This window comes from Geotrypetes seraphini, chromosome 1 (assembly GCF_902459505.1).
Source record: "Geotrypetes seraphini chromosome 1, aGeoSer1.1, whole genome shotgun sequence".
In the NCBI taxonomy this organism is placed as follows: Eukaryota; Metazoa; Chordata; class Amphibia; order Gymnophiona; family Dermophiidae; genus Geotrypetes; species Geotrypetes seraphini.
The window spans coordinates 52,139,702-52,166,611 of record NC_047084.1 but is presented as its reverse complement, the minus strand read 5'-3'; the positions used below and the strand labels follow the sequence as shown (position 1 = coordinate 52,166,611).

Here is a 26,910-nt window from a genome sequence, read left to right as displayed (position 1 = left end):
ACCCCACATTTGAACACTTTCTACCCATGCCACCCTTTCCTGCTGTCCCCTCACCAACCCCCCCAAATGGAACTGGAGGAAGAGGGAGGAGAAAAAAAGAATGGGGTTCACCATCCCCAAGCCCCCTTGTTCTTTTGCCAAATACGTTACCCCCCTCTTTATTGGATTTAAGCGGTTACCCCAGAGGCACTGAAAAAAAAAAGACTATACATCGTAGCGTGCAACCCCTGCGGGAGCAAACACACATAACTAAGGAATAAGAACAAAGGAACCAAATATACTTTCATTAGACGCACCCGTTCCAGAAATGTCAGCTTCCACTGCTTCCAGGCTTCCACCTTCTGCCGCCCTTCCTGGATTTTTCCCTTCCAATTCTCCATTTGATACACCTCATCCCCACTGAAGACAACCCCCAGCACTCTAACCCTCCCCTCTGGAGGCAAAAACCCACTTGTACTCTCCACCTCCCATGCCGGATCCCCGAGTTTCAATAAATGACTCTTTTCCTGGTTAATGCACGCCCCTGTGGCACCTGAATACTTTCCCAGTTTTTCCTCCATCCACCTAAACTCTCTATTTGAAGACACAAACACAGAGATGTCATCGGCATATGCCACCACCCTGACCTTTGTGCCTTCCCCCATATCTATCCCTGTTAAACCCCCACCCTTCTCCAGCCGCTGCAGCAATGGATCGATGGCAAATACATATAGCAATGGACTTAAGGGACAGCCCTGTCTCACCCCTTTCCCAATGGAGAAACGCTCCCCCCTCCACCCATTCACCAAAGGAAAGGTTGCTGCCTCCCTATACAGAGTCTTCAACCCCTCCACAAACTGCACAGGAATCCCATACTTTGTAAGAACCCCCCACAAATATTTGTATGGCACCCTATCAAAGGCTGTGGCTTGGTCCAAACTAACAAGCACCCGCCCCCCCTGGGCCCTCCGACCCCTCTCAACTGCCTCTCTTACTGTTACCGCTGCTTCTATCGCCCCCCTCCCCTGCACACCACACATCTGTGCTGGTGCCAGTACTGATGCCGCCACCTCTCCCAGTCTTGCGCACATCATCTTTGCTAAAATTTTCCTATCTGTATTAAGCAAAGAAATCGGCCTCCAATTTCCCACCCTTGACCCTTCCTTCCCTGGCTTCACAATCAAAACCAATACCGCCTCCCTCATGGACCTCGGCAGAACAGGCTGACAGCTAAGCTCCGTAAACAGCCGCACCAAGAAAGGTATCATCTGCTCACAAAATGTCTTAAAAAACTCGGCTGTCAACCCATCTGGACCGGGTGATTTCCCTCTGGTCAGGCCGGCTATCGCCCGTCTTACCTCCTCCACCGTCCATGGGCCATTCAGCGCTTCTGCCTGCTCCTCTGTTAACCCTCCCCCCACCCCCGGGGTCCCCTCTATATATTCCTCCCACCCCTCCCTTTCCTCTTGCCCAACTTCAAAGAGCCCCCCAAAATGCTCTCCCACCACCCTCAATATCCCTTCTCGTGACTCCTGCTCTATCCCCTCATTGTCCCACAAACTCCCCACCTTCCGCCGCCTGACCCTCTCTTTGCATGCCCTGAAAGGGTCCGGTGAGATGAAATGCCCATAGTCCCTCTCCCACACTAAGGACCTATATCTATCGTACTGTAGTGCTTCAATTTTTCCCTTGAGTACCTGAATCCCCTCCCCCTTTTCACCCCCTTCCATCCTCCAATTTAATTCCTTCCTCAGGGCTACCAGCCTCCCCTCCCTATTTTGTGATGCCCTCCTACTTATTTTCTTGAAAAAAACCTTGATCCTACCCTTCACAACCTCCCACCATCCCCCCAATGACCCGTACGCACTTACAGTAGACAGCTGGTCTGTCCAGAACTCCCTAAAGGCCTCCTGTACACTCTCCTCCTGGAGCCATGCATTGTTGAGCCTCCACAGACCCCTACCCATAACTGGGTTCTTCCCCCCTACCTGTATGCTCACCAAAGCGTGATCTGTAAATTCAACATGCTGCACTTGGGGAGGGTCCTGACAGTCTTCCCTCCTTACAAAAAACCTGTCAATACGACTGCGGCATTTACCCCTGCCAAACGTAAACCCCCCTTGCTTCTCAAAAACTGTATAAATATCAACCAGCCCTGCCCCCTCCCCCACCTGTTTCAAACATAATTCATCATATCCTAAAGAAAATTTCCTCCCTTCCCTATCCTCCTGCCTCACCACTGCATTAAAATCCCCTCCCCACACTACCCTCCTGGCCGTGTATAAATATGGTCTGATCCGGGAGATTAGAGCTTTACGCTCCCACTTCCTCTGAGGACCGTAGATGTTCACCAACCTTACCTCCTCTCCCTCCACCCTTACATCCAATATCTGCCCCCTCCCCCCACCCAATTCCACCACCCTATGCACTTCCACCGCCCTGGAGTTAAACAGAATTGCCACCCCCCCATAAGCCTCCTGGGCTAATACCCAGTATGACGGCCCCCATTTCCAGTCCCTTTTAGCTTTCCACAATAAACTTGGGTGGTCAACCCTTGTTTCTTGCAACATGATAACATCCAATTGTTTGGAAGCCAGGAACTCATAAACCAGAAACCGCTTTCTCTCCGTTCGGAGACTAGCAACATTCAAAGTTGCAATATTCAAACCGGGACCCCCCATCATGACACTAATTTAGATTTCTTCCCCCCCTTCTCTACGCTCCCTTCTTCCATTCCCCTCTTCACCACCACCCCTGGCGGGACTGCCTCGCCCTCCACCAGAATCAACTCTTCCCCAATTCCTTCCCTTTCCTTATCTTCCCCTTCCTTAATCACATCCCTCCCCACCAGCAAAACATCCCCTCCATCTACTTCTATACCCTCCTTCCCACCCACCTCTGTATTTAGAAAAGCCCCTCCCCCATCCCCTTCCTCTTCCACTGTCTCAACCCGCAACCTCTCCAGAATCACCACCGGGTATTCCTGCTGCCCTCCCTCCCGACCTTTCTTCCCTTTCCTCTTCTGGGACACCCCACCTCCATCCTCTTCCTCCTGTGCCAATACACTAAACCTATTAGTATCCTCAACCCTATCTCCCCTTCTTTTCCTCTGGTGTTTCCCCACCTTCTTACTACGTACCTTTTCCCATGTACCCTCATCCACACCCCCACCCTCTCTCTCCCCCTCTGCTTCCTGCACCAGCCCTTCACCCTGCCTCACCTTTTCCTGGCTATCTTCCTGACCACCCTCCTGATCCCGTTCCTCCTCCTGGGCCCGCTCCTGCGGTTCCTCCCCTCCCCCATCATTTTCTTCTCGCCACCTGTTATGTGCAGCCCTCGGACACTTGCTGAACGGGTGCCCCAGACATCCACACAAGTTGCAGCGAATGAGGTTACACTCCTCCCCAATATGCCCCTTCCCTCCACATTTTACACACATCAGGGTAGGACACACCATACTTAGATGCCTAAACGATCCACATCGAAAACATACCCTGGGCTGCCCCTTGTAAAAACATTGGATGCGCTCTCTCCCAATGTATGCCACTGGTGGAACATGCTGTATCACATTACCCACTTGACTTAGCTTCATGCTGGCCGTCCATCCACCAGCCCAGACCCTACTCGGGTCCATGATCTTCACTAATGGAGTCCGAAGCACCCCATACCGATTCAACCAGTATGTCAGGTCTGAACTGGGGATGGACTCATTTCTCACCAACACTGTCACTTGCACAAGGTCAGGCTTACTCACAGGTATGGCTTTAAATTCTGCCCACTGCTCCCTCCCCCTCACCCCCTCATATTTTTCCCAAAATAACTCTAAACCCCTCTGTCTCTGGAAACTGATGTCATACTCCGGAACCATTACCGGATGAATACAGGCATACAGGTCCTCAGGGATGAAGCCCAAACCCAGAACCATTCTCAACACCCTGTCCCTTGTTGGCATATTGCCCACCCCCACCCACTTCAACTGAACCACATTTCTTCTCTTGAAAATACCCCCCTCTCCTCCTCCCCCGCTACCCCACCCCCCACCACCATTCCCATTCCCTCCACCATCCTCCCTCCTCCCCCCACTCTCCCCTTGCGCATTCCCCCTCCCCCGAATCCTACCCCCCTGTCCCGATCCCCCAGCCACCACATCTGCAAAAGATATTCCCCGTTTAACCCCTTTCCGGGCACCATGCCCACCACCACCAGATCCCCCACCCTCTCCCTCCCCCTCCCCCTCCCCAACACCCCCATTCACATCCATAGGGATCTGTCCTGCATTCAGTTCTTTCAACTGCAGTTCTTTAGAACAAGGCAAAACTTGCTTTGTCCATTGCTGCCGTTGTGTCAGCACAGCTTCATCACCTACAGCCACCTCCTGCTGTATTTCTCTCTGTAGATTCTCAGGTTCCAGCTCCTGACTCCACTCCACTCCTTCCAACACACTGGAAACACCTCTTTGCTGTACTCTGCACTTTGAATTAGGCTGAGTTCCCTCAGCACAGCTCAGAGAAGACTCCACCCCTTTCTCAGTCACATTCTCAGTCACACAAAAGATTCCACCCACCAGTTCTTGGGAACTCCTCCCCTGAGCTGCATTCTGGGATTTTCCTTGCCGATGGAACTCAGGTGTTTCCAATCCAGGCTGCTGATCAATCACTTTCAAATCACATTCCTCCTCCTCCTCCAATAATTTTAGCAAGTTACTGGGCAAACTAGTCTCAGCTGCCTGCTGTTCCAGCACTCCCTCAGGTGCTTTTATTAAAGTTTGTGGTAGCTCAATTTCTGTTTGTGGTTTCTCAGTCCCTGCTAATGCTTGCTCAAACTCTATATGAAGTTTTTCAGTCCCTGCTTGTTCCAGGTAGTTCACTCTTTGTGTGGCTTTCTTCTTCCTGCGCTCCTTTGTTCGCCCCTCCTCCTCCACTCTGGTTTCTGCTGTGTCTGCACTCTTTTCCCAGTTGTACCAATTCAGGCTGTCTCCCAACTTTTCTCCAGTAGCCTCTGTGGTAGCTTTTTCTTCCACTGCTGTGGGAGTTTCCTGCACTTCTTCCAACTGTCCTGCTTCTGCACAGGGTTCTTCTGCAGAAACTGCTGCCTGTAATTTCCCCTGGTGTCCCTGCAGCCCTGCCATTCTCTCTCTGTTCCGATACACTTCAGCCATGGGGTTAGACACATCTTTTGTAATACCAGCCATCTCTGTTATGCAGTTCTCCACCTGCCGCTGAAGGTATTGCTGTTCTTTCTTATACTTTTTCTTTTGCTTCTCTGGAGCCAGCTTATACAGAGTGGACACCATACGTTGTTTCTTTTGTAAGTCCTGCAGCTTTTTCTCCAGTCCAGCCATCCCCTTAACTGTTAATATGGCTCTTGTGGCCAAATCCATGTCCTTCTGTACCTCCTCCTCCCCACTGAAAATATCCTCCTCTGACCCTTGTGAGTCCTCCATATCCTCCACCACTGTAACAGCCTGGGCTTTCTTCCTGCCCATCTCCACCTCCAACTCCCAGGCCCTGTCAGACCCCTGTTGTACCTTCATGCTCCTTGGTGTCAATTCTGGAACAGGAACCCTTCCTCTAGGAGCTCTGGGGTCTGGCTCTTCTGGCCTCCTCCAGCCTGATGGCCCAGGCTTTTCACCATCTGGTTCCCTCCTTCCTTCCATAGTAGGCCCTCCAAACCAGGACCTTCCCTGGGAAGGGACCCCAGGCTTCATAGCTCTGCCTGGGGCACAGAGCTAGGCCCAGCTCCCACCTTCCACAGGCCTCTGGTTCTCAGTTGCAGCTCTCTCTTCAGCTCCTCTCACAACCAAAGTCACACACAGACTGGTTCCATCTACTGGAGTCTCCATCAAAGCTCACTCCAGCCCATCTAAACCATCCCAGCCATCGAAGCCCTCCCCAGCCCGTCTTCAACTGAATGTCCATATACGGGACACAGACCGTGCAAGTCTGCTCAGTACCAGCTTTAGTTTCTTCAATATATACCAGGGGTCTCAAAGTCCCTCCTTGAGGGCCGCAATCCAGTCAGGTTTTCAGGATTTCCCCAATGAATATGCATTGAAAGCAGTGCATGCACATAGATCTTATGCATATTCATTGGGGAAATCCTGAAAACCTGACTGGATTGCGGCCCTCAAGGAGGGACTTTGAGACCCCTGATATATACCCATTATTTTCTGATTAGAGATCCTCTGTGTTCATCGATGTGTAAAAATCCTGTTCATCACAAGGGGTCTCTTATACCAGTGGTTCCCAACCCTGTCCTGGAGGACCACCAGGCCAATCGGGTTTTCAGGCTAGCCCTAATGAATATGCATGAGAGAGATTTGCAAATAATGGAAGTGACAGATATGCAAATCTGCTCCATGCATATTCATTAGGGCGATTCTGAAAACCCGATTGGCCAGGTGGTCCTCCAGAACAGGGTTGGGAGCCACTGTCTTATACATTTGTTATATTGCACTTTGAAAATTAATAAAGTTTTTAAAAAAAGGGCCTCTTTTACAAAGTCGCAGTGCGCTGCGGTAAAGGCCCCAAAGCCCATAGGGATTCAAAAGGCTGTGAGAATGTCCAAAAAAAAGGCCATCTCAAGGCTATTTTCAAAACAGGAAAAACATCAGGATTTCCTCTTTCAAAATATGTGAGAAAGATATTCTTGTGCTGAAAATGTCCAAAATGAACAGCCATTTTCCAAAATGAAACATCCAAACTAAGAACAGTGAAAAACCAGGAACAGGATCATCTGTCAGGTAACATTTGTACAAAAACGGTCACACAAGCATCTCTGCAGAGCAGAAGAGACAGTTTAGTGGTCAGTGCGGTAGACTTTTAACAACAGCACACAGGTACAAATCCCAGCTTAAATCCTTTATATTGTATTGTGAGCCCTCCAGGGACAGAAGAAAACCTACTGTACGCCACTACAATAGTTAGGCCTGCGAGTGTTTTATATATGTAGGCATAGGGTTACCTGATTTTTGGGAATGAAAATCCAGACCCACGACTCTGCCCCCCCCCAGGTCCGCCCAGTTCTGCCAGGACCTGTCCATTCCGCCTGAGTCATGCCCCAATCCACCCCCAGCCTTGCCCCCCTCAACCTGTTCACTTGTCAGGAGGGCATCTGCACATGTGTTGGTGTGACACATTGATATCACACGCATGCGCAGATGCCATCCTGATATCACTGCTAGCTGGAAACTTTTCAAAATCCGGAAAAGTGACGAGTTTTGAAATGCTGTCCGGACCCCTGGACATGTCCTCAAAAAAGAGGACATGTCCAGGGAAATCCAGACATCAGGTAACCCTAGGTAGAAATAGTAGCCACTATGCTATTGGGGGACTCCATTGTTTATACATGAAGCTGTCATAGAGCCTGGTGTCCCTTTCAGTTTCACTTCTTAGGTGGGGTGAGAAGGGGACAGCATCCACTGAGGGATTAAGGAGGGATCGTGCCTTAATCCCTCCAGGAGTCAGTTGTTTACAGTAATTAGAGCACCTTTTTGTAATTTGGATGTGACCAAAAAAAGGTCTAGATAAGAGCGTCCGTCTTTCTAGATATGGATGTTTTTTCCGGTTCGAAAATCACTGTTGGATGTTCTACTTTTGGGCCCTCCCAGTCCTGTCCAAAACATGCCCACAACACACCCCCTTGCCATTTGGACGAACTGAAGTGTGGAACGTCCAAATTCTGACTTTCTACAACTGGACAATTTTTTAGGTATTTTGAGGCATCCGTCTGATTTGAAAAATGAGCACCCTAGTCATCTTGCCAGTTAATTGAGATTTGTAAAGTTTCACTGAGGGGCCACTACATCTACAAAAGGGCAACAGAACACCAACTAGTAAGGGCAAGCTAATCCCTTTGTTTTATCAAAATACTTAATTGACTCTTGTAGGGAAAACTTCCTCTTTGTCCTCGTGAGAGAAATCAAGGAATATGATTGGTATCTCTAACAATGAGAGGGAGAGAGAGTTGAAAAAGGTAGACAGAATCTGGCTTTTTCCTTTTAAGGCAATCACAGATAGAATTACCGTATTTTCACGGCGTATAACGCGCACCCGTGTAAAATGCACACACGGGTATAGAGCGTGGGAAAAAGAAATTTATGTAAATAAATTAATATATAGCGTATATCGCGCATGCTGCTCATTGAATTAAAACCTCCTTCTGCCCCCCTTGAAGTCCTGTCCCGCCTTAAAGGTCTGCCTGTCCCCCCTTGAAGTCCTGTCCCCCCTTAAAGGTCTGCCTGTCCCCCCTTGAAGTCCTGTCCGCACCCTGAAAGCCTGATGCCCCACCCCGAAAAACCGCTGGCCCCCCACCCTGAAGGACCGCTCGCACCCCCACCCTGAAGGACCGTTCGCACCCCCCCCCCCCGACGTCCGATTCATCCCCCAGCCCCCCCCCCCGCACCATTTGTGGTGGAGAAGCAGCCTACCGTGGGTTCGCGATGCCAGTGAGCCCTGCTGCTTCCTCTGCCGGCGGTCCCGCCCCTTCTCTGAGCCCTGCGCTGCTTCCTCTGCCGCGGTCCTGCCCTTTCTCTGACATCAGAGCGGTCCTTCAGGATGGGGGGGCCAGCAGTCCTTCGGGGTGGGGCATCAGGCTTTCAGGGCTGAATCGGACATTGGGGGGGGAACCAGCAATGTAAAAAAAAAACTGTAAAATGCGCTCACGCACATAACGCGCATGGTTATGCTCGGTTTGTAAAATCGTGTATAACGCGTGCGTTATATGCGTGAAAATACGGTAATCACTTTATCCCTAAATCTCTCTTCTGGCCCAAGCTTTAAATCACAAAATTCAGTTCACTCACCAGTAGATTCGGAAAATTCAGAAAATTCAGACCCCTTAGACCCATCCCCAGGCTCGCCCAGTTCCACCCATCCCCGCCCATTCATGCCCCGCCCGATCAAGTCCCGCCTCCAATCCTGCCCCAGCTCCATCCCCTTGCTGCCTGCTCTGGTTGGGCAGTAGGGCACATGCGCACTTGCTGCGTGATGACATCACACGCATGCTCGTGACCGTGATGTCATTGCGTTGCCCTCCTGCCCGACAACGATTTTGAGGGAGGCTTTTCAAAACCCAGACAAAGTGCCGGGTCTTGAAAAGCCATCCGGATCCCCGGACATGTCTTCAAAAGGAAGACATGTCCGGGGAAATGCTGATGTCTGGTAACTCTACTCACCAGCAGAGCCAGCTTCTAGTCTCAGTGCTAGCTCAGCCCTGAGCTAGATTCAGGTATCACAGCATCCTGTTGCCATTACTTTGTACATACCAGTAGTAAGACTCATATTCTGCCTTTATATGGACAGATTGCATTTCTACAAATGTCCACAGTACCTGCAACTGTTTCACTGGATCCTTTTTCTTGGACAAATTCCCACTGTATCAGGAACTTCTGCAACTGGACAAAATTTTATCAATGTAAGGAAAGAATAATGTTTTTCATTTATGTCTTAATATGGGACCACAAACATAATTGGGGGGGGGGGGGGGTTGAAATATAAGCACACTAGTTTACTCATTAAAGAAAGAACAGCTCTTGTTCAGTAACAAAAATCTTATACACGAATACAGGATGTACTCGGAAAGACGCCCCACCCCCCAGGAAAGATACCTGGGAGTACTGGTTGACAAGTCGATGAAGGCATCCGCGCAATGTGTGGCAGCAGCGGCGGCGAAAAGGGCAAACAGAATGCTAGGAATGATTAAGAAGGGAATCACAAACAGGTCAGAGAAGTCATCATGCCGCTGTACCGGGCCATGGTGCGACCTCACCTGGAATGCTGCGTCCAGCACTGGTCGCCGTACTTAAAGAAGGATATGACACTACTCGAAAGGGTCCAGAGAAGAGCGACTAAAATGGTTAAGGGGCTAGAGGGGTTGTCATACAGTGAGAGATTAGAGAAACTGGGCTTCTCCTTTGAAAAGAGGAGACTGAGAGGGGACATGATTGAAACATTCAAAATAATGAAGGGAATAGACTTAGTAGATAGAGAGAACGAGCGGGCATTCTCTAAAGTTAAAAGGGGATAGATTCCGTACAAACGTAAGGAAGTTCTTCTTCACCCAGAGAGTGGTAGAAAACTGGAACGCTCTTCTGGAGGCTGTTATAGGGGAAAACACCCTCCAGGGATTCATGACAAAGTTAGACAAGTTCCTGCTGAACCAGAACGTACGCAGGTAAGGCTAGTCACCGTTAGGGACCTAAGGACTGCCGCATGAGCGGATTGCTGGGCACAATGTGTTCTGAACCAGCAGCGGCAATTCTTATGTTCTTAGGACCTCATTCTGAAGTCACACACATAATCTGTGAGCAATTTATCTTTTTATTATTTGTGGCTATAGATCTCATTTCCCTACATACTAGGGACGAACAGGAAACGATTTCCTTTCCAAAGTATATGACATATTAGCAGTGGTGGCTGCACTAGAAATGGGCTTGGTGCACAGAAAAGGCCTGTGTAAGGATGCGCTAAGCCCACTTCTTATGTCGGCATAGTAAAAGGGCCCCTTAATTTTTTTAGAGCTTTTACTTCTGCTTTGCGTATTCTGTTGGTTCCCTTCCATACTTACAGGTGGATTCTCATGTATCCCTTCTGCCCGTCTAAGCTTAATGATGGAACTAGATTCTGGACACTTGCTCTCATACTTCAATGCTTTTTCTGTGTTTGGAATTTTTAATGCTGTTAAATAGGCCTGGAGGTACTGTATAACCTATAGTTGCAAGAGGATTTACACGTAGGAGGATCATGGGTGGGCTTCCAAGTTACATGAGTTATTTTACTATAAGTTAACTCGTACTCTTGCCGCATTTTGCCACCCATTGTTATACAAAGTCTATGAATGGTATAATTGTAGGTGCCCACATATAGGGCTCCTTTTACAAAGGTGCGTTAGGGCCTTAACGCGCGGAATAGCACGCGCTAAAATGCCACGCGTGCTAGCCGCTACCGCCTCCTCTTGAGCAGGCGGTGGTTTTTTGGGTAGCGCACGCTAATCCAGTGCATGCACTAAAAACGCTAGCACACCTTTGTAAAAGGAGCCTTCAGTATATGCCAGTACTGGGTTAGTGGGTTATACTACTATTAAATAACAGAATATGTTATAAAATAGACTCACACTGGAGGTGACCACTTATAGAATTGCCATTCTGGAGGGGTAAGACTAGGACCAGCCTGCTGGAGTGTTTCTGGGCAAGGGGGTGACCCTGGGAATGCAAAGATTACCTGTTTCTTTGCCACATCACATTTCCATCCATTTTTAACTTGCGCAGTCATCTTGTAATTGTGATGTCTAAGTGCAGTCTGCTGAGTTTCACTGGTGCAAGTATCGATGGGCACTGTGGAAGGAGCTGCAAAAATATATTTTCCAATTAACATCTGAAAATGCGTAAAGAAGTATATGATTGTAGCATTTATAGCACCTTACCGTTAACAGCAATTTTTAAGAAAACAAAAAGTGTTTGAGACTTTTCCTTTTACCATACACACAACTACCTAATAGTGAGATTAAGACACTGGTTCTCAACCTTGTCCTTGGAAAACACAGTCAGTCTGGCTTTCAGAATACTCATAATGAAAATACAAGAGATACATTTGCACAAACTGCTTCCACTGTTTAACAACATAAGAACATAAGAATTGTCGCTGCTGGGTCAGACCAGTGGTCCATCGTGCCCAGCAGCCCGCTCACGCGGCGGCCCTCTGGTCAAAGACCAGCGCCCTAACTGAGATTAGCCCTACCTGCGTACGTTCCGGTTCAGCAGGAACTTGTCTAACTTTGTCTTGAATCCCTGGAGGGTATTTTCCCCTATGACAGACTCCGGAAGAGCGTTCCAGCTTTCTACCACTCTCTGGGTGAAGAAGAACTTCCTTACATTCGTACGGAATCTATCCCCTTTCAATTTTAGAGAATGCCCTCTCGTTCTCCCAACCTTGGAGAGGGTGAACAACCTATCCTTATCTACCAAGTCTATTCCCTTCAGTACCTTGAATGTTTCGATCATGTCCCCTCTCAGAGAAGAGGCCCAGTTTCTCATACATATTCACTGGGTATAGCAAGAAAGCTAGGCTAGCCGGATGGCCTTCAAGGATAGAGTTGAAAATGAAAACCACCGGTTAAAAAACACCAGAAATGTAAATAGAAGAGGTGTGAAAATTGAAATGTTTTCGTGTGCTGAGTTTTCAGTGTCATTTATGGGATTTTTAAATTTTATTAATTTAGATATTGTTTCTTTTTAGTTTGAGGGCAATGTCATCAATAATGTGCTCTTTTAAAAACAAAAGTCCATCAGGCCCAGTATCCTGTTTCCAACAGTGGCCAATCCAAATCACAAGAACCTGTCAAGAATCCAAACCAATAGCACAGATTTTATGCTGCTTATCCTAGAAATAAGCAGTAGATTTTCCCAAGCCCATCTTAATAATGGCTTATGGACTTTTCTTTTAGTTAATTGTCCAAACCTATTTTTAAATCCTACTAAGCTAAGTGCTTAATTTTTTTTTTTCTTTCTCCCTTTTTATGGGATTGGAGGGGAAAACATTTGGTAAATTGGAGGTAATTAAATGTTAATCCTGACTTGAATTGTTCATTGGCTAGATGGTTTGTTAGTATTTACACCGCCTGTTATTTAGATAGTGGGAGATAATCAGCTGTCTCCCGCAGTTTGCTGCGAACCCAGAAATTCAATGTTGGTGCCATATCTAGTAAATGGCACTGAATTTACAGGTTTTTGTTGGCTGGGCCAAGACATAGCCACTATGCCGATATTCATTGGCTGGTCGGCCAAGTCACAGTGGCCAAAGATAGTCCTATTCTTCAATATTGTATCTATTGAGCAATAGGGTATATATTTTTTTTTTTTATAACAAAAGGGAAAAAAACCAGATCTGCAGGGAGGGGAGGGTCCAAATGTTTCAGATTATAAAGGACATGAAATGACATAGGAAATGTTATTTCAAATGAATAAAAATACCTATGCATTTTATCACCTGGAACAAGAAGCATATTTGTGTCCCTTCACCCCCACATTGATCTCTACCACGCTTTCTCTTTCCCCTTCCAACCAAGTTGGTAGGAGGAGAGGTGAACCCTTCCTGACTTTTCCTCTGCTGCCAACACATACTTGCCTTTCCATCAATTCTACACTCCCGATGGGATTTAATGTCCTTTGTGGTTGCTCCATTTACCCACACCCAAATTATGACCCTGAGAAACACGACTCTGGAGCAAGACTTTTAGCTAGTTCTGATTTTTTGGGGTGCAAACTGATATTTGCAGTACTGAATTCAGTTGAAAGAAGATTTCCAATGCCATTATGCATTATCTGGATGGAGGTTCAAATAGCGGAACTGGCCAAAAATTTACCTCCAAAACTTAGGCAACATTGCCTAACAGGAGGAATTAAGAGGGCAGTTCTACAAAGGGGCACCTACCTATCTGAAGCCTATTCTATAAAGAAAGGTGGGTGCTTATTTGCCTTTATAGAATACGACAGTATAGCATAACAGCTATAATTTAGGAGTAACAACCTACATCAGCTAAATTGTTTGAAAAAAACAAGTGGAAATTATAGTATTCTATAATTTACATACTTAATTTGTACGCTACCCATGCTTCACACATGTGGGTGTTCACCTTTAATCTATGTGCCATTGCATTTAGGCTCAATTTTTTAGAGTACATATGTGTACATGTTGGTATTCTGGCTATTTATAGATGTTCTTGGTAGTGGAAAAGGATGTGGTATGCCATGGGTATAGGGAAAAGGTGGTGCTGCAGTGGTCATGCATCTGGGATCTGCTCATCAGCTCCGCCCACCCCTGCCCACTCTGATGTGAACTTCCTGTTCCAGGCAGTGGCATAGTGAGGGAGGAGGTTAGTGCCTGGAGTGGTGGTGCCCGGCATCACTGTGCCATGCGCCCCCCCACCCACTCTCCCCCACCGCTTGAGTGTCCCCTGCCCTACACCTACCTCTTGAAATGTTCACTGGCATGAACAGCATCTTCCATCTGCTGCTCGCACTGGCCTCAGCTCCCTTCTGACATCACGTTCTGGTCCCACAACCAGGAAGTGATGGCAGAAGGGAGCCAAGACCAGCGCGAGCAACAAGCAGAAGATGCCGCTCGTGCCAGCAAACATTTAAAGAGGTACACGGGGGAGCAGAGATATGCCTGCATCCCCCCTTGTCTGCCTCCTGTTCCCCCTTACTACACCACTGGTTCAAGGGCAGGGGTCCAGCAGACCTGACAGCCACGAGCGGGCAGCCCACAACTTCGCAACCGATCCATGCACCTTCGGCCAGAGGAGAGGTTGCTCTGCCCTGGGTTCTTGCACTGCCAGGTTCGCCACTGGTTCTTAGTGCCTAAATCTTAGCACCTTCTTTATACAGTTATTCCCTGAGGGGAAAATTTTTATAAAGGACACTAAAAAATGGGTACACAACAGCTAAAAGGGATTCAGCATAAAAACTGTCAAAAATGGGTGTCAGAAATGATCAGCGCTCTGTATAGAGGAGTGCTTGGCACCAATTCCTGTGACCAAATTACACCCACTGAAACCTGGTGTAAATCCCAGCACCCGAGCTGGATGCAGAGACATAATATTGTGTGGAATTTTGGAGATATGTTCCAGACCTACCCATGCCCCTCCCATGGCCATACCCTTTTTTAGGTTGCACACTATGGGATTTAAGCACAAAGGACTAGATTCACTAAGCAAACCAATCATGTACCAATCGGTTTGCCTCCGACCTAATTCACTAACCTCTCCTGCAATCCGCTTCCGATCCGTGCATGCAAATAAGGGGAAACAGCACGCAAAGTAGGCAGTGGTGCGATTCACCAAACAAATCTGGGACACCGACTGAGCTGGCCAATCAAAAGAAGAAGCAACTGCTGGAGACCAGTCGCACACATCTCTGCCGACTCTCCTGCTCCACTGCCGCCCTGCATTCTGCCCCGATCTTCCAGCCCTGCTTTCTGTCCTGATCATGTCCTCACTGCTCCGAGCTCTGGATTTCTGCCGCCTTCCCTGCAGTGCGAGCCTGCGGGTTTAAAGCAGGGCTGAATGCCGCAGTGCAGCCTCGCTTTAAACCCACGGGCTCGCACTGCAGGGAAGGCGGCAGTGATCCAGAGGTTGGGGCAGAGAGCAGGGCATGACAGGCTGACAGGAGAAAGCAGGCTTCAGTGTCGACAGGAAAACTTTAAGCCTTGGACTTAAGACGTTGTAAAACAACAGAATACAAATTTCCCAGCTCCAAAAGAGCACCGAGCAGCAGAAAGGCAACAAGCCAGTGTCAGTGAAAGGGATGAGGTTGCTGCCGCCGGGGATAGCCCTTCCCTGGGAGAGCAGGAGAGTTGGGGCCTGAAAAAATAAAACCCAGCAAAAAAAAAAAAAAAAATGGACACAAAACGCCCGCGCAGACCATCTGCAGGGAAAGCAAATGGTCTGCGCGTGCGTCAGGATCGCACACTAGCGATCCGTGTGGTCGCCCTCATTTGAAATTTTTCCTGTTGTGAATTGGTCAGGCTTGCTGGAATCGGCCACAGAAGTCAGGTTAGTGAATCTAGCCCAAAGTGTTATCGAATAGTGAGCAAACAGATGTTTGCAGAAATCTTAATTGGTGCTAATTATCATCACTAATTAGTTGTTAGCATCCAGTAATTGATAGTTAACAGCTCTTTAGCCAATTAAGTTGTGCACGCATTTCAGGAGTACACCCAAATCTGGGTACCATAGATAGAACTGGGGGGTGGGTGTTAGTGTGTTTTAATTATGCTGAATCAGAGCTATACAACCCCAGTATTTGAGAACTGCAAACTATTCTGTGTTTTAGGGTACAGCAGTTGCAGAATGTCATCTAGATTATGACAATTCTTAGCAGTCACTGACCTAGAATTTCCAGAGTTTTTTCAGGTGTCTTGAGATGGGAGAGGTCTGCTGATTGACTTTCTATGAAGGTGCCTTCACAATGGTTACTTTCATGGATCTGCTGCCATCTTGTGATAATGGGACTACTTGCAACAGGAAACTTGAATGCTGATCTTTTTGCAATGTTGCTTTTAAATCTATAATATGAGTTTTTCCCCACATCTGGCATCTGGTTAAAAAGAGATTAAGTTAATATAAGAAAACAGAAAATCTGATCAGGATAAACAACAGGTAAGTGGAATGGGCTAGGTCTTACCAGAAAGCCTGTCTCTCAAATCACAGTCAATTTGTTGTGCTAAACCCTAAATGGAGCTGGGGAAGCATCCAGGGCTGGATTAAGACATTATCAAACCAAGCAAGTGCCTAGGGCCAAAGATTTAGGGGTGATCCTGTCAGATCTGTTCAGGATTTAAGACTGCCATCTGTTTGGGATTCTACAAGATTTATATAACTGTCCGAGGGTCAGACAGGATTACAAAAGTATCTGGATATTTTGATTTTAATTTTCTATATTTTTCCAGTCTTTCCCCCTTCCAGTGCATAGACTTTGGTAGGATCCAGCCAAAGGGAAAGCTTCTAGACAGAGGAAGGAGAAACTGAGCTGCAAGTTCTGTGGTATATGTGCATTGCAAACTGCAAAGAAGCCTAGCAGAACATGTAGAAAGTCTCTTTTGAAAATGGCTACGTGGATGTTTTGGTAAGAAAAACATCCAAAAGCCACTTTATGCCGTTTTTGGACATTTTTCTGTTTTGAAATTTAGCCCATTGTTAATAAATCTCACTCTTTGGGGTACTCCACCTTTGACATTTCTGGTTTTTAGAAGAGGCAATGGAGGATTAAAGTGACTTGTTCAACTTCCCTGGTTCTCAGTACACCATTCCAGAGTTGCCAGGTTACTCAGTTGCATACAGGACACTTTTTGGCCAGTTTTGTTTTTGAACTTACATCCCAATTCAGTGTGCTATTTGTAGTTCCTGATTGCACCCATTGTAACCAGTGCTACACATCCCATACTGCACCAGGATAGCATTGTCTGAAATACAGGAACCAGCCTGCTGCTATCAGATACCTATACCCACTATAACCCTGAAATGTCCTGTCTAAATTAGATTGTAAGTTCTCCTGAGCAGGGACTGTCTATTGTATGTTAAAATGTACAGCGCTGCGTATGCCTTTCAGCGCTATAGAAATAATAAATAGTAGTAGTAGCCTAAAATTTCCCACCTGGGACTAGGTAACTTGACAGCTCTCCAGCTCTAACCATTAAGCCACTCCATTTGAAGCATTTGCTTGCCTGTTCTCCAAGCTCATTCACAATCACCGCTATTATGCCCAAAGCTACAATAGGCTGTTCGCTTTTCCCCGCTACTTCTGGAGAGAGAAAATGTGTGTGTGTTGGGGGGGGGGGGGGGGCATGAATGAAGATCTGTTGAAAGGGGAGCAAGAAAAGAGTCAGTCATGCAAGTCCCATGCATTGGCATGTAACACATTCATTTAATTTAGGCTAGGGTTATCAGAGATCCAGATTTACCCAGACATGTCCTCTTTTTAGAGGACACGTCCGGATGTCTGAACGGTTTCCTGGAATGGAGGGATTTTGTCCGGTTTTTGGACTCACTCTCTCCAGTCCAGCCCCCACCCTGGACTCAGGTATGGCTCTCCAAGTCTCCCCTGTTCCCAGTATCTCCTCTGGTGCTGCAATTTCAAAACTCCGGGCAACTGGTGGTGTTAGTGACATGATCCTGCTGCCGTTTCAGGTTTATTTAAAAATTTATTATACCGCCTAATCAAACTTCTAGGCGGTGTACATTAATCAATAAAAACAATAAAGTTAATAAAATAAACATAATTAAATAACCAAACGAATGGACAAACTTGAACAAAAGGAAAAGAGGGGTCGAACTACAAAATTATAGAGGAAGGAGACACTGAGGGAAATAACAAGAGGTGGGGGAAAGTCCAAGAGAAGGGATGTTGAATTAACCTTAGAAGGACAGATGCTATCCGTTGACCTGCCCTGGAAGTCTTCACTCTACAGTGTCCCGCCTACGTGGGAACAGGAAGTGCTGCAGAGTGAAGGCTTCCGGGGCAGGCTGACAGCAGCAGGATCATGTTGCTAATGCTACTGGCTGCCTGAAGTTTTGAAATTGACGTGCCAGAGGAGGTTCTGGGGACAGGGGAGACTTAGAGAGCCATACCTGACTCTGGGATGGGCCGGGTGGGGTCAAGTGTCCTATTTTTTGGCTGAACAAATATGGTTACCTTAATTTAAGCCCCTTCTCCATCTCACATGTCTATTTGCCCTCCTCTCATACATTGACACCCTGCTCTCCACACAGCATCTCTCTCTCTCTTACACACTCTCTCTCTCTTTCCCTTTCCTTAACTTCCTTCCAAGGCCTGACATCTCTCCTTCTCCCCCTCCCTCCCCCACCAAACCCACATGGTCCTCCATGTGGCTAGCTGCAGTAGTGCTAAAGACAGGCTGCCTCTGGCTGATCCAGGGGCTTTCATCTGCTTCATCCCATCTCTTCTGACATAACTTTCTGTTTCTGGCCAGTAGGACACGGAAGAGCCAGGCTATCTGGAGGCAAATTTAAAGGACTGGGGAGAGGGAGGAAAGGAAAGAGAAAGGGACTCGGTGGGAGAGGAAGAGATTACAGGATCTGCAGGGGAACGAAGAGGGAGAGATGCTAGATCCATGGGGATAGGATTACTGGTACCATATGACTCCCAAAAAATGAGGATGGATTGAGACATCCAGGTTTTATTTCCATTGAAAACAAAGGAAGTAAAAACCCTGAACGTCTCAATCTGGCCTCCTTTTTTTGGAACCATGTAGTAACCCTACTTGGAGGGACGAGAAGTAAAGAAGAAAGAAGGGGATGATGGCCCTGGGGGGGGGGGCATAGGAGGGATGGAAGAGAGATGGAAAGATGCTAGTCCTGAGAGAGTAGTACAAGAGGAAAGGAAGTGTGAGGAGCAATGCTGAACATGGGATGGGGAATATGGACATGGGTGATGCTCAACATAGGGAAGTGGATAGGTTTTGTCTCTCTCTGGCTCCTATTCCCTCCAACCTTAACCTCATTTCCCACACTTTTTTTAACAGAATTTTTACCGCTTTCTTGCCTACAAAATCATAAGAATTGTAGGTTTTGTGATTTTTCACCTATCTTAACAAATTTAAATGTATATGAAATTAAAACAATGGGTAGCGTGCAAATGCTTATCTGTCAATGCCAGTGTCCAGTTAACTTCCGAGTGACCACACATACCCCAGCATTGAATATCAGAAATTAGTGGATCATTATAAATTATGGAGAACTCTAGCACAAATGAGAATACCCAAACACATCTCAGCTGATAAAGAGCTTCTATGAAAATCAAGAAGCTGCATTGAGAACAGAATATGGCAACACTGATTAGTTTCCAATAAAATGTGACGTCAGGCAAGGATGCATCATGTCACCTTACCTGTTCAACCTTTACAGCGAAGCCATCTTCAAAAAAGCAAATTTGGAAGAAGAAAGCATTAGTTTCAAAGTTGGTGGCCAAAATATAAACAACATGTGCTACGTAGATGATATAACACTCATCACCAGCAGCAAAGAAGAGAAACTCAAAGCAGAAAGTTATAACATGGGATTAGAACTGAACATCAACACGATGACGCGCTTGAAGGCGATAGAGCAGAAATTGTAAAGGATTTTATCTCCTGGGCTCTTTGTAAACAAAGAAGCAACTAGCAGGGAATAAATACTCCACAGAATAGCACTTTGTCGCTCTTCAATGAAGGCTCTTGACAAAGTATTTAAAGGCAAGGAAATACGAAGATCAAACTTGTCCAGGCACTCATTTTCTCAGTGGTCAATTCTGAATGTGAAAGTTGGACACTACAGAAACAAGACAGAAAGAAAAATGACTCATTTGAGCTTTGGTGTTGGAGAAGGATTTTATGCGTGCCGTGGACCACCAAAAGAAGTAACAAATCAATTCTGGAAGAAATCAAAACAGCTATGTCACTCAAAGCCCAAATGATGAAGTTGATTGACGGCAGTGGCAGGAGGGAATGGGCATCTATTCCGCTGCTGGGGGTGGCAAGGGAGCATTGCTTGGCAGCGGGAAGGAGTGGGCATCTCTCCCGCTGTGGGCGGTGTCAGGTGGGGGACTGCTTGACTTTGGTTGCTCGATTTGTTGTTTGTTTGTTTTTTTGCATTTATTCTGCGCATGTGTCTATCGCTATCATCAGCGATGGGTACTTGCAAATTTAGCAAACTGTCACGACTCTCTACCAACCTCATTTGCATGAGCAATTATGGGAGAATGACTCGCTTTTAAAAAAAATCGCTACAATAACGGCTGCGACAGTGGCCCATCTGTTTTTAACACGAAGTTTTGAGAATCTAGCCCTCAGTGATCAAGCATATATATTCAGTGCCACCATGCGGGTAATTCTATAACTTGATGTCTCAATATAGGCACCACAATGGAGCTTTCTTAGTGCTAATGCTAAAATTGCATTTAGGTGTGCCTAAGCCATTACAGAATATTATGGCATTTAGCCATTTTGAAACACTGAAATTTAGGTGCCCACGTACATCAGGTCAATGGCTGGTCAATGATTCACCTAAGTGCGCCATGAAATGCACATATCTGATCATATTCATTAAGCTGCGCATTGCTTGGTGACACGCCCCTGCTGTATCCAAATGTACATCCCCTTAGTAGCTATCTTATTATATAGAAACATAGAATATGACGGCAGAAAAGGGCCACAGCCCAACAAGTCTGTCCACTCTAATGACCCACCCCCCTAAGTTCTTCCTTGAAGTGATCCCACATTCTTATCTAATCTAATCTAAACCTTAAGTTTATATACCGCATCATCTCCATGAGAATGGAGCTCGACACGGTTTACAAGAACTTAAAATAGTGGGTAGAGAAGAAGAAAAAGGATTACATGAACTTATGTGTAGAAGGGGGGAGAGAAAGGGGGGAAGGATAGAGCTACAATTTGCTGAAAAGCCAGGTTTTCAGTTGTTTGCGGAATAACTGAAGGGAGCTCAGGTCCCATGTTTTCTTAAAATCTAGCATGCTGCTGGCCTCAATTACCTGCAGTAGAAGATCATTCCAATGATCAACCACCCTTTCGGTGAAGAAATACTTCCTGGTGTCGCTATGAAATCTCCCACCCCTGATTTTCAACGGATGCCCTCTAACATGCATAAACGATGCATAGTTTGGGCACCAGTTTATAGACTTGCCCTGTTTGTAGACGCATACTTTTGATTTGTCTTTCCTAGAAATGTTTGGGTATTTTGGTAACATGTAGCCTTCTATGCTATTGAAGAATCTGTAGGTTTTAATTTTTAATTTTTTTATATTGTTTTTAAGAGTAATATGTAGTGTTATTTGTTTTATGTACGTTTATATGGAAACTGCTGCGAATCCAGGCGGTATACAAAGTTTTTTTTAATAAATAATAAATGTGAATGATTTAAGTGCTACAGTCAGCATTAAAGTATGAATCCTAATAGAAAAGTGTGACTTGAGCCTGATTGTATGTGATGATCTTAAGGTGGCCAAACAGGTAGAATAGGCGATATTAAAAGTTGGAAGGATGTGTGGGTGCATAGGGAGAGGAATGGCCAGTAGGAAAAAAGAGGTAATGATGCCCCTGTCTAAGACTCAAGAGAGACCTCATTTATAGGGTTACCATATTTGTGCGGACATAAAAAAGACACATGGCCCTGCCCTCATCATGCTCCTGTCCTGCCCTGCCCTGTCCCCCTACACACAGGGCACAGTCACCTTGTCCTGCCTCTCACACAGCCAACAGCTGTGTTGTTCAAGCTCTTTCCCGGTTCATAGACAGTAACATGAAAGACAAAGGCGCACGCCGACAACTGAGCGCAAGACGGAGGCGCGCGCCGAAGATAAAGACTGTTTTAGGGGCTGCGACGGGGGGTTTTGTTGGGGAGCCCCCCCACTTTACTTAATACATATCGCGACGGGAAAAAGTTAAGTTTTCAGTAAAATGTGGGGAGTTAGAACCCCCCAAGCCCCCCACAACGTGGCGCGATCTGTATTAAGTAAAGTGGGGGGGCTCCCCCCCACACACCCCGTCGTAGCCCCTAAAAACAGTCTTTTTTTTCAGCGCACGCCTCTGCGCTGCGCTCAGTTGTCTGCTCGCGCCTTTGTCCCGGCGCGCTTTTGACCTGACACCGAAGATGTCCCTGCTCACCCCTGTGGCCGATGACAGCACTGGTATGTCCTCAGACTGAGTCCAACCATAGGCAGACGCTCTGTCCAACACAGAAGTGGCACAGTTCACACTCTCCCTCTCCCCTGCTGAAAACACACTACAAGAGGAGGAATGAGTGAACAGCTGCATATAGGGATGCTTCCTCTTACTGTGTCTGCCTAGCAGCCTAGAATCAACTACTCATGAACTGCAGGGTTATCTATAGCTTCCTGTGATTTCCAACAGCAGTGAGTCAATTCTCTACGCAGACACAGGAGGAAGAAGCAGCCCAATATGGTATTCACTCTTTTTCTGCTCTGCTGGGGAGAGGGAAAGAGCTTGAACAACACAGCTGTTGGCTGTGTGAGAGGCAGGACAAGGTGACTGTGAGTAGGGGGACAGGGCAGGGCAGGACAGGAGCATGATGAGGGCAGGGCCATGTGTCTTTTTTATGTCCTAGTCTCTTTCAACCCAGCATCTGCTCCCTCTCTTTCTCCTCCCCATCCTCATAGCCGCTCATCTCCCTGTTCCTTCTCTCTTCCCTCCTGCACTATCCCCCATGCTCCCGCATTCTTCCTCTGCTTCTGAATCCAACATCTTCCTCTCCATCTCCTAAGTGCCTCTCCCTTCCTCTCATCTACTCCCATGTCCAACATTTTTCTCTCTCCCTCCCTTGTGCCCTGAGTCGAACATCTCTCTTTCCATTCCCCCTATGGATCATCTCTCCCTTCCTCCCCCCCTCTCTCTCCCATGCACATCTCTCTCCCCTCCACCATCTTATCCAAAATTTCTCCTTCTCCCCATGCACCATCTCTCCCTTCCACCATTCTGCTATTTTATCCAATATTTCTTCCTTTCCACCATGTACCATCATTTCCTTCCTCCCCCCACCATCTTATGAAATATTTCCCCTCTCTCCCTTCCCTCTATCATCGCATCCAATATTTCTCTTTCTCCCCCACACAGTTTCTCTCCCTCCTCTCCTTGATCTTATTCAGTATATCTCCCTCCCCTATATCCAACATTTTCTCCCTCTCCAAGCAACATCTCTCCCTCCCCTCCATGCTATTACTGTCTCACTCTTTCTCCCCAGCCCCCTTCTTCACCCCATGTCCAGCATCTCTCCATCTGTCCCTCATTGTCCAATTCCTACAACTCCTCTTGCTGTTCATAGAAACATAGAAATAGACGGCAGATAAGGGCCCACGGCCCATCTAGTCTGCCCACCTTAATGTCCCTCCCCTACCTTTGCCCTGTGAATAGATCCCATGTGCCGATCCCATTTGGCCTTAAAATCAGGCACGCTGCTGGCCTCAATCACCTGTAGTGGAAGACTATTCCAGCGATCAACCACTCTTTCAGTGAAAAAGAATTTCCTGGTGTCACCTCGTAGTTTCCCGCCCCTGATTTTCAACGGATGCCCTCTTGTTGTCGTGGGACCCTTGAAAAAGAAGATATCTTCCTCTGCCTCGATGCGGCCCGTAAGATACTTGAACGTCTCGATCATGTCCCCCCTCTCTCTGCGCTCCTCGAGCGAGTATAGCTGTAATTTGTCAAGCCGTTTTTCGTATGGTAGATCCTTGAGTCCCGAGACCATACGGGTGGCCATTCTTTGCACCGACTCCAGTCTCAGCACATCCTTGCGATAATGCGGCCTCCAGAATTGCACACAGTATTCCAGGTGGGGCCTCACCATGGATCTATACAATGGCATAATGACTTCCGCCTTACGACTGACGAAACCCCTTCGTATGCAGCCCATGATTTGTCTTGCCTTGGACGAAGCCTGCTCCACTTGATTGGCAGACTTCATGTCCTCACTGACGATTACCCCCAAGTCTCGTTCTGCTACCGTTTTTGCTAGGATCTCGCCATTAAGGGTATAAGACTTGCATGGATTCTGGCTGCCCAGGTGCATAACTTTGCATTTTTTGGCATTGAAGTTGAGTTGCCATGTCCTAGACCATCGCTCCAGTAGGAGTAGGTCGTGCATCATGTAGTCGGGCACTGAATCTTCGTCTGTTGTGCATTTGCCCACTACATTACTCAGTTTGGCATCATCGGCGAATAATGTTATTTTACCTCGAAGCCCTTCTGCCAAGTCTCTTATAAAGATGTTGAATAGGATTGGGCCCAAGACTGAGCCCTGTGGTACTCCACTAATCACCTCCGTCATTTCGGAGGGGGTGCCGTTCACCACCACCCTTTGGAGCCTACCTCCAAGCCAGCTCCCAACCCATTTCGTCAATGTGTCACCTAATCCTATAGAACTCATCTTGCTCAGTAACCTGCGGTGTGGTACGCTATCGAATGCTTTGCTAAAGTCCAGGTACACGATGTTCAGGGACTCCCCAATATCTAGCTTCCCCGTTACCCAGTCAAAGAAGCTGATCAGGTTGGATTGGCAGGATCTCCCCTTAGTAAATCCATGTTGTCGGGGATCCCGTAGATTCTCCTCATCCAGGATCTTATCTAATTGGTGTTTGATTAGAGTTTCCATTAGTTTGCTCACTATCAATGTTAGACTCACTGGTCTGTAGTTTGCTGTCTCCATCTTTGAGCCTTTCTTGTGGAGTGGAATGACGTTAGCCGTCCTCCAGTCCAACGGGACGCTGCCTGTACTAAGGGAGAGGTTGAAGAGCGCGGACAGTGGCTCAATGGATCAAAGGCAGTGATTCTCACACGCTGCCTGACAGAAGCCTCCCCTCTGCCACGGAGATACAGGAAATTGCCAGAGAAAGGCAGGATGTGGTAGAGGAGAGGTGTCCAGGTTAGCAGCAGGCAGCATGTGAGAATCACTGCCAGCTACCGCTGACCCATTGAACCCAAAAAAATGGTGGAAAATCACCAAAAACTTCCAGATGCTCAGTTGCCTAAAAAGGAGGACATATCCAGAGAAACTTGGACATATGGTAATCCTACAAATTTAGAATGTGTACAATTCTGGAGACTACACCTTCAAACAGATATAAACAGGATGGAGTAAGTCCAGAGGACAGATAATAAATTGGTCGGTGGTCTTTGTGATAAAGAATATGAGGACAGACTTAAAGATTACAAAATGTATACTTTGGAGAAAAGGCAGGAGCGGGAAGATATGACAGAGACATTTAAATCAAAAAGAAGGGAAAATGTTATTAACCAAGTGGTAGAAGTACCCACTGAAAACCATTTACTTAAAGTGGAGAAAAAGCCTCAACCATAAATACTATACAGATGCAACCCAATGAAGCCAAGCTGTGGACAGAGTTGGAGAGAATGGGAGTTTGTCTTGGAAGATTCCCTGATGCAGCCACTTGTTGGCGAAACAAGAGCCTTGTTGGAAATTAGATCTTCTTATCTTCGCTCCAATGCTGTGTATGCTATAGCCGGAACATCGTTGCGTTGGACTGAGTAATGTATCATCAGTGAAGATAAGTACTATTTTATGCCTCTTGTTCTTTTTCCTTTTTCCCTGTGCACAGTGGTGGGATGTTTCCCTGTTTTGAAAATTACATTTTTTGATAATTGTGGAGTTTTTTGCCTATGATACAGAATTAGAATGGCTAAAAAATTCATTGGGTTGCCGTCTTTATAGTATTTATGGTTGAGGCTTTTTCTCCACTTTAAGTAAATGGCTTTCAGTGGGTACTTCCACCACTTGGCTAATAACATTTTTCCTTCTTTTTGAATTATATTTTGTTATTACTATTTTTGTTCTTGAGAGACATTTAAATACCTACGTAGTATAAATAGGGTTACTAGATGTCCAAGATTCCCCGGACATTCTCTTTTTTTGTTGAGGCCAGTGTCGGGAGTCCGGATGACTTTTTAATTTTACAACTTTTATCCGGGGAAACTGGACATCTAGTACCTCCTATAGCAGCTCACATACCTATCCTGAGTTCTCCTCCCCCCACCCCCGCATCTATCCTGAGTCCTCTCCCCCCTCCCCCTCTCGTGGGATCCAGTACTTGCTCACCCTGCGCTGCTGTAACTCTTTGGGCCATCGGCAGCGTGACTGAAGTAAATATGCTGCCTTTGGTGACCCGGAAGCTCCTCCTCTGCTACTACATGTCCTCTTTTTTTTATACAGGAAACCCTAGGTAGAAATGCACATGAGGCAAGGCTCTTTCAATTGAAAGGAAGCTCTGGTTTGAGGGGGCATAGGATAAATGTAAAAAGGAATAGACTCAGAGATAGGGTTACCAAATTTTACGTCAGTAAATTCCGGACCCCTAAACCTGCCTGCAGGCCCGCCAAGCTCCACCCTTCCCCACCCTGTTATGCCCCAGATCCACCCCCAGCTGCCCCCCCCCCCCTGCTTATTCGTTGGGCAGGAAGGCATCCACACATACGCGGATGAGATGCAATGATGTCACGTACATGCGCATGTGCGCGTGATGCTACTGCGTTGCATCCGCAGATATGTGGATGTCCCCCCAACCAATTTATTTTCAAAACACAGACAAAGTGCCGGGTTTTGAAAAGCCGTCCAGACCCTCAGACATGTCCTCAAAATAAGGACATGTCCGGGGAAATCCAGATGGCTGGTAACCCTAACCCTACTCAGAGGTAACCTCAGAAAGTACTTTTTCACGGAAAGAGTGGTGAGCACTAGAGAATCCTCCCTGAATTCAAGAAAGCTTGGGACAAGTACATTGGATTTCTATTTCTAAGGGAGAAGAGGGAATAGATGAGATGCATAGGCAAACTAGACAGGCCATATGGTCTTTATTTGCCTTCATTTTTTTCTGTTTCAATGTAGGATGAAGGTTAA

General features: G+C 46.8%; 1 protein-coding gene across 2 annotated transcripts in view; it reads right to left on the bottom strand.

Moving 5' to 3' along the window:
• The window catches only part of CDC20B (cell division cycle 20B), a 121,658-nt gene that overhangs the window by 51,156 nt on the left and 43,592 nt on the right, over positions 1–26,910 (bottom strand). For both annotated transcript variants that reach the window (XR_004538148.1, XM_033931344.1), the window contains exons 3-5: positions 15,865–16,072; positions 11,199–11,323; positions 9,310–9,373 (exon numbers count right to left, since the gene is read on the bottom strand). Coding sequence is in view for 1 of the 2 variants with exons in the window: in XM_033931344.1 (XP_033787235.1) it covers positions 9,310–9,373; positions 11,199–11,323; positions 15,865–16,072 (397 nt within the window). In the remaining variant the exon portion in view is untranslated. The remainder of the gene's footprint in view (positions 1–9,309; positions 9,374–11,198; positions 11,324–15,864; positions 16,073–26,910) is intronic.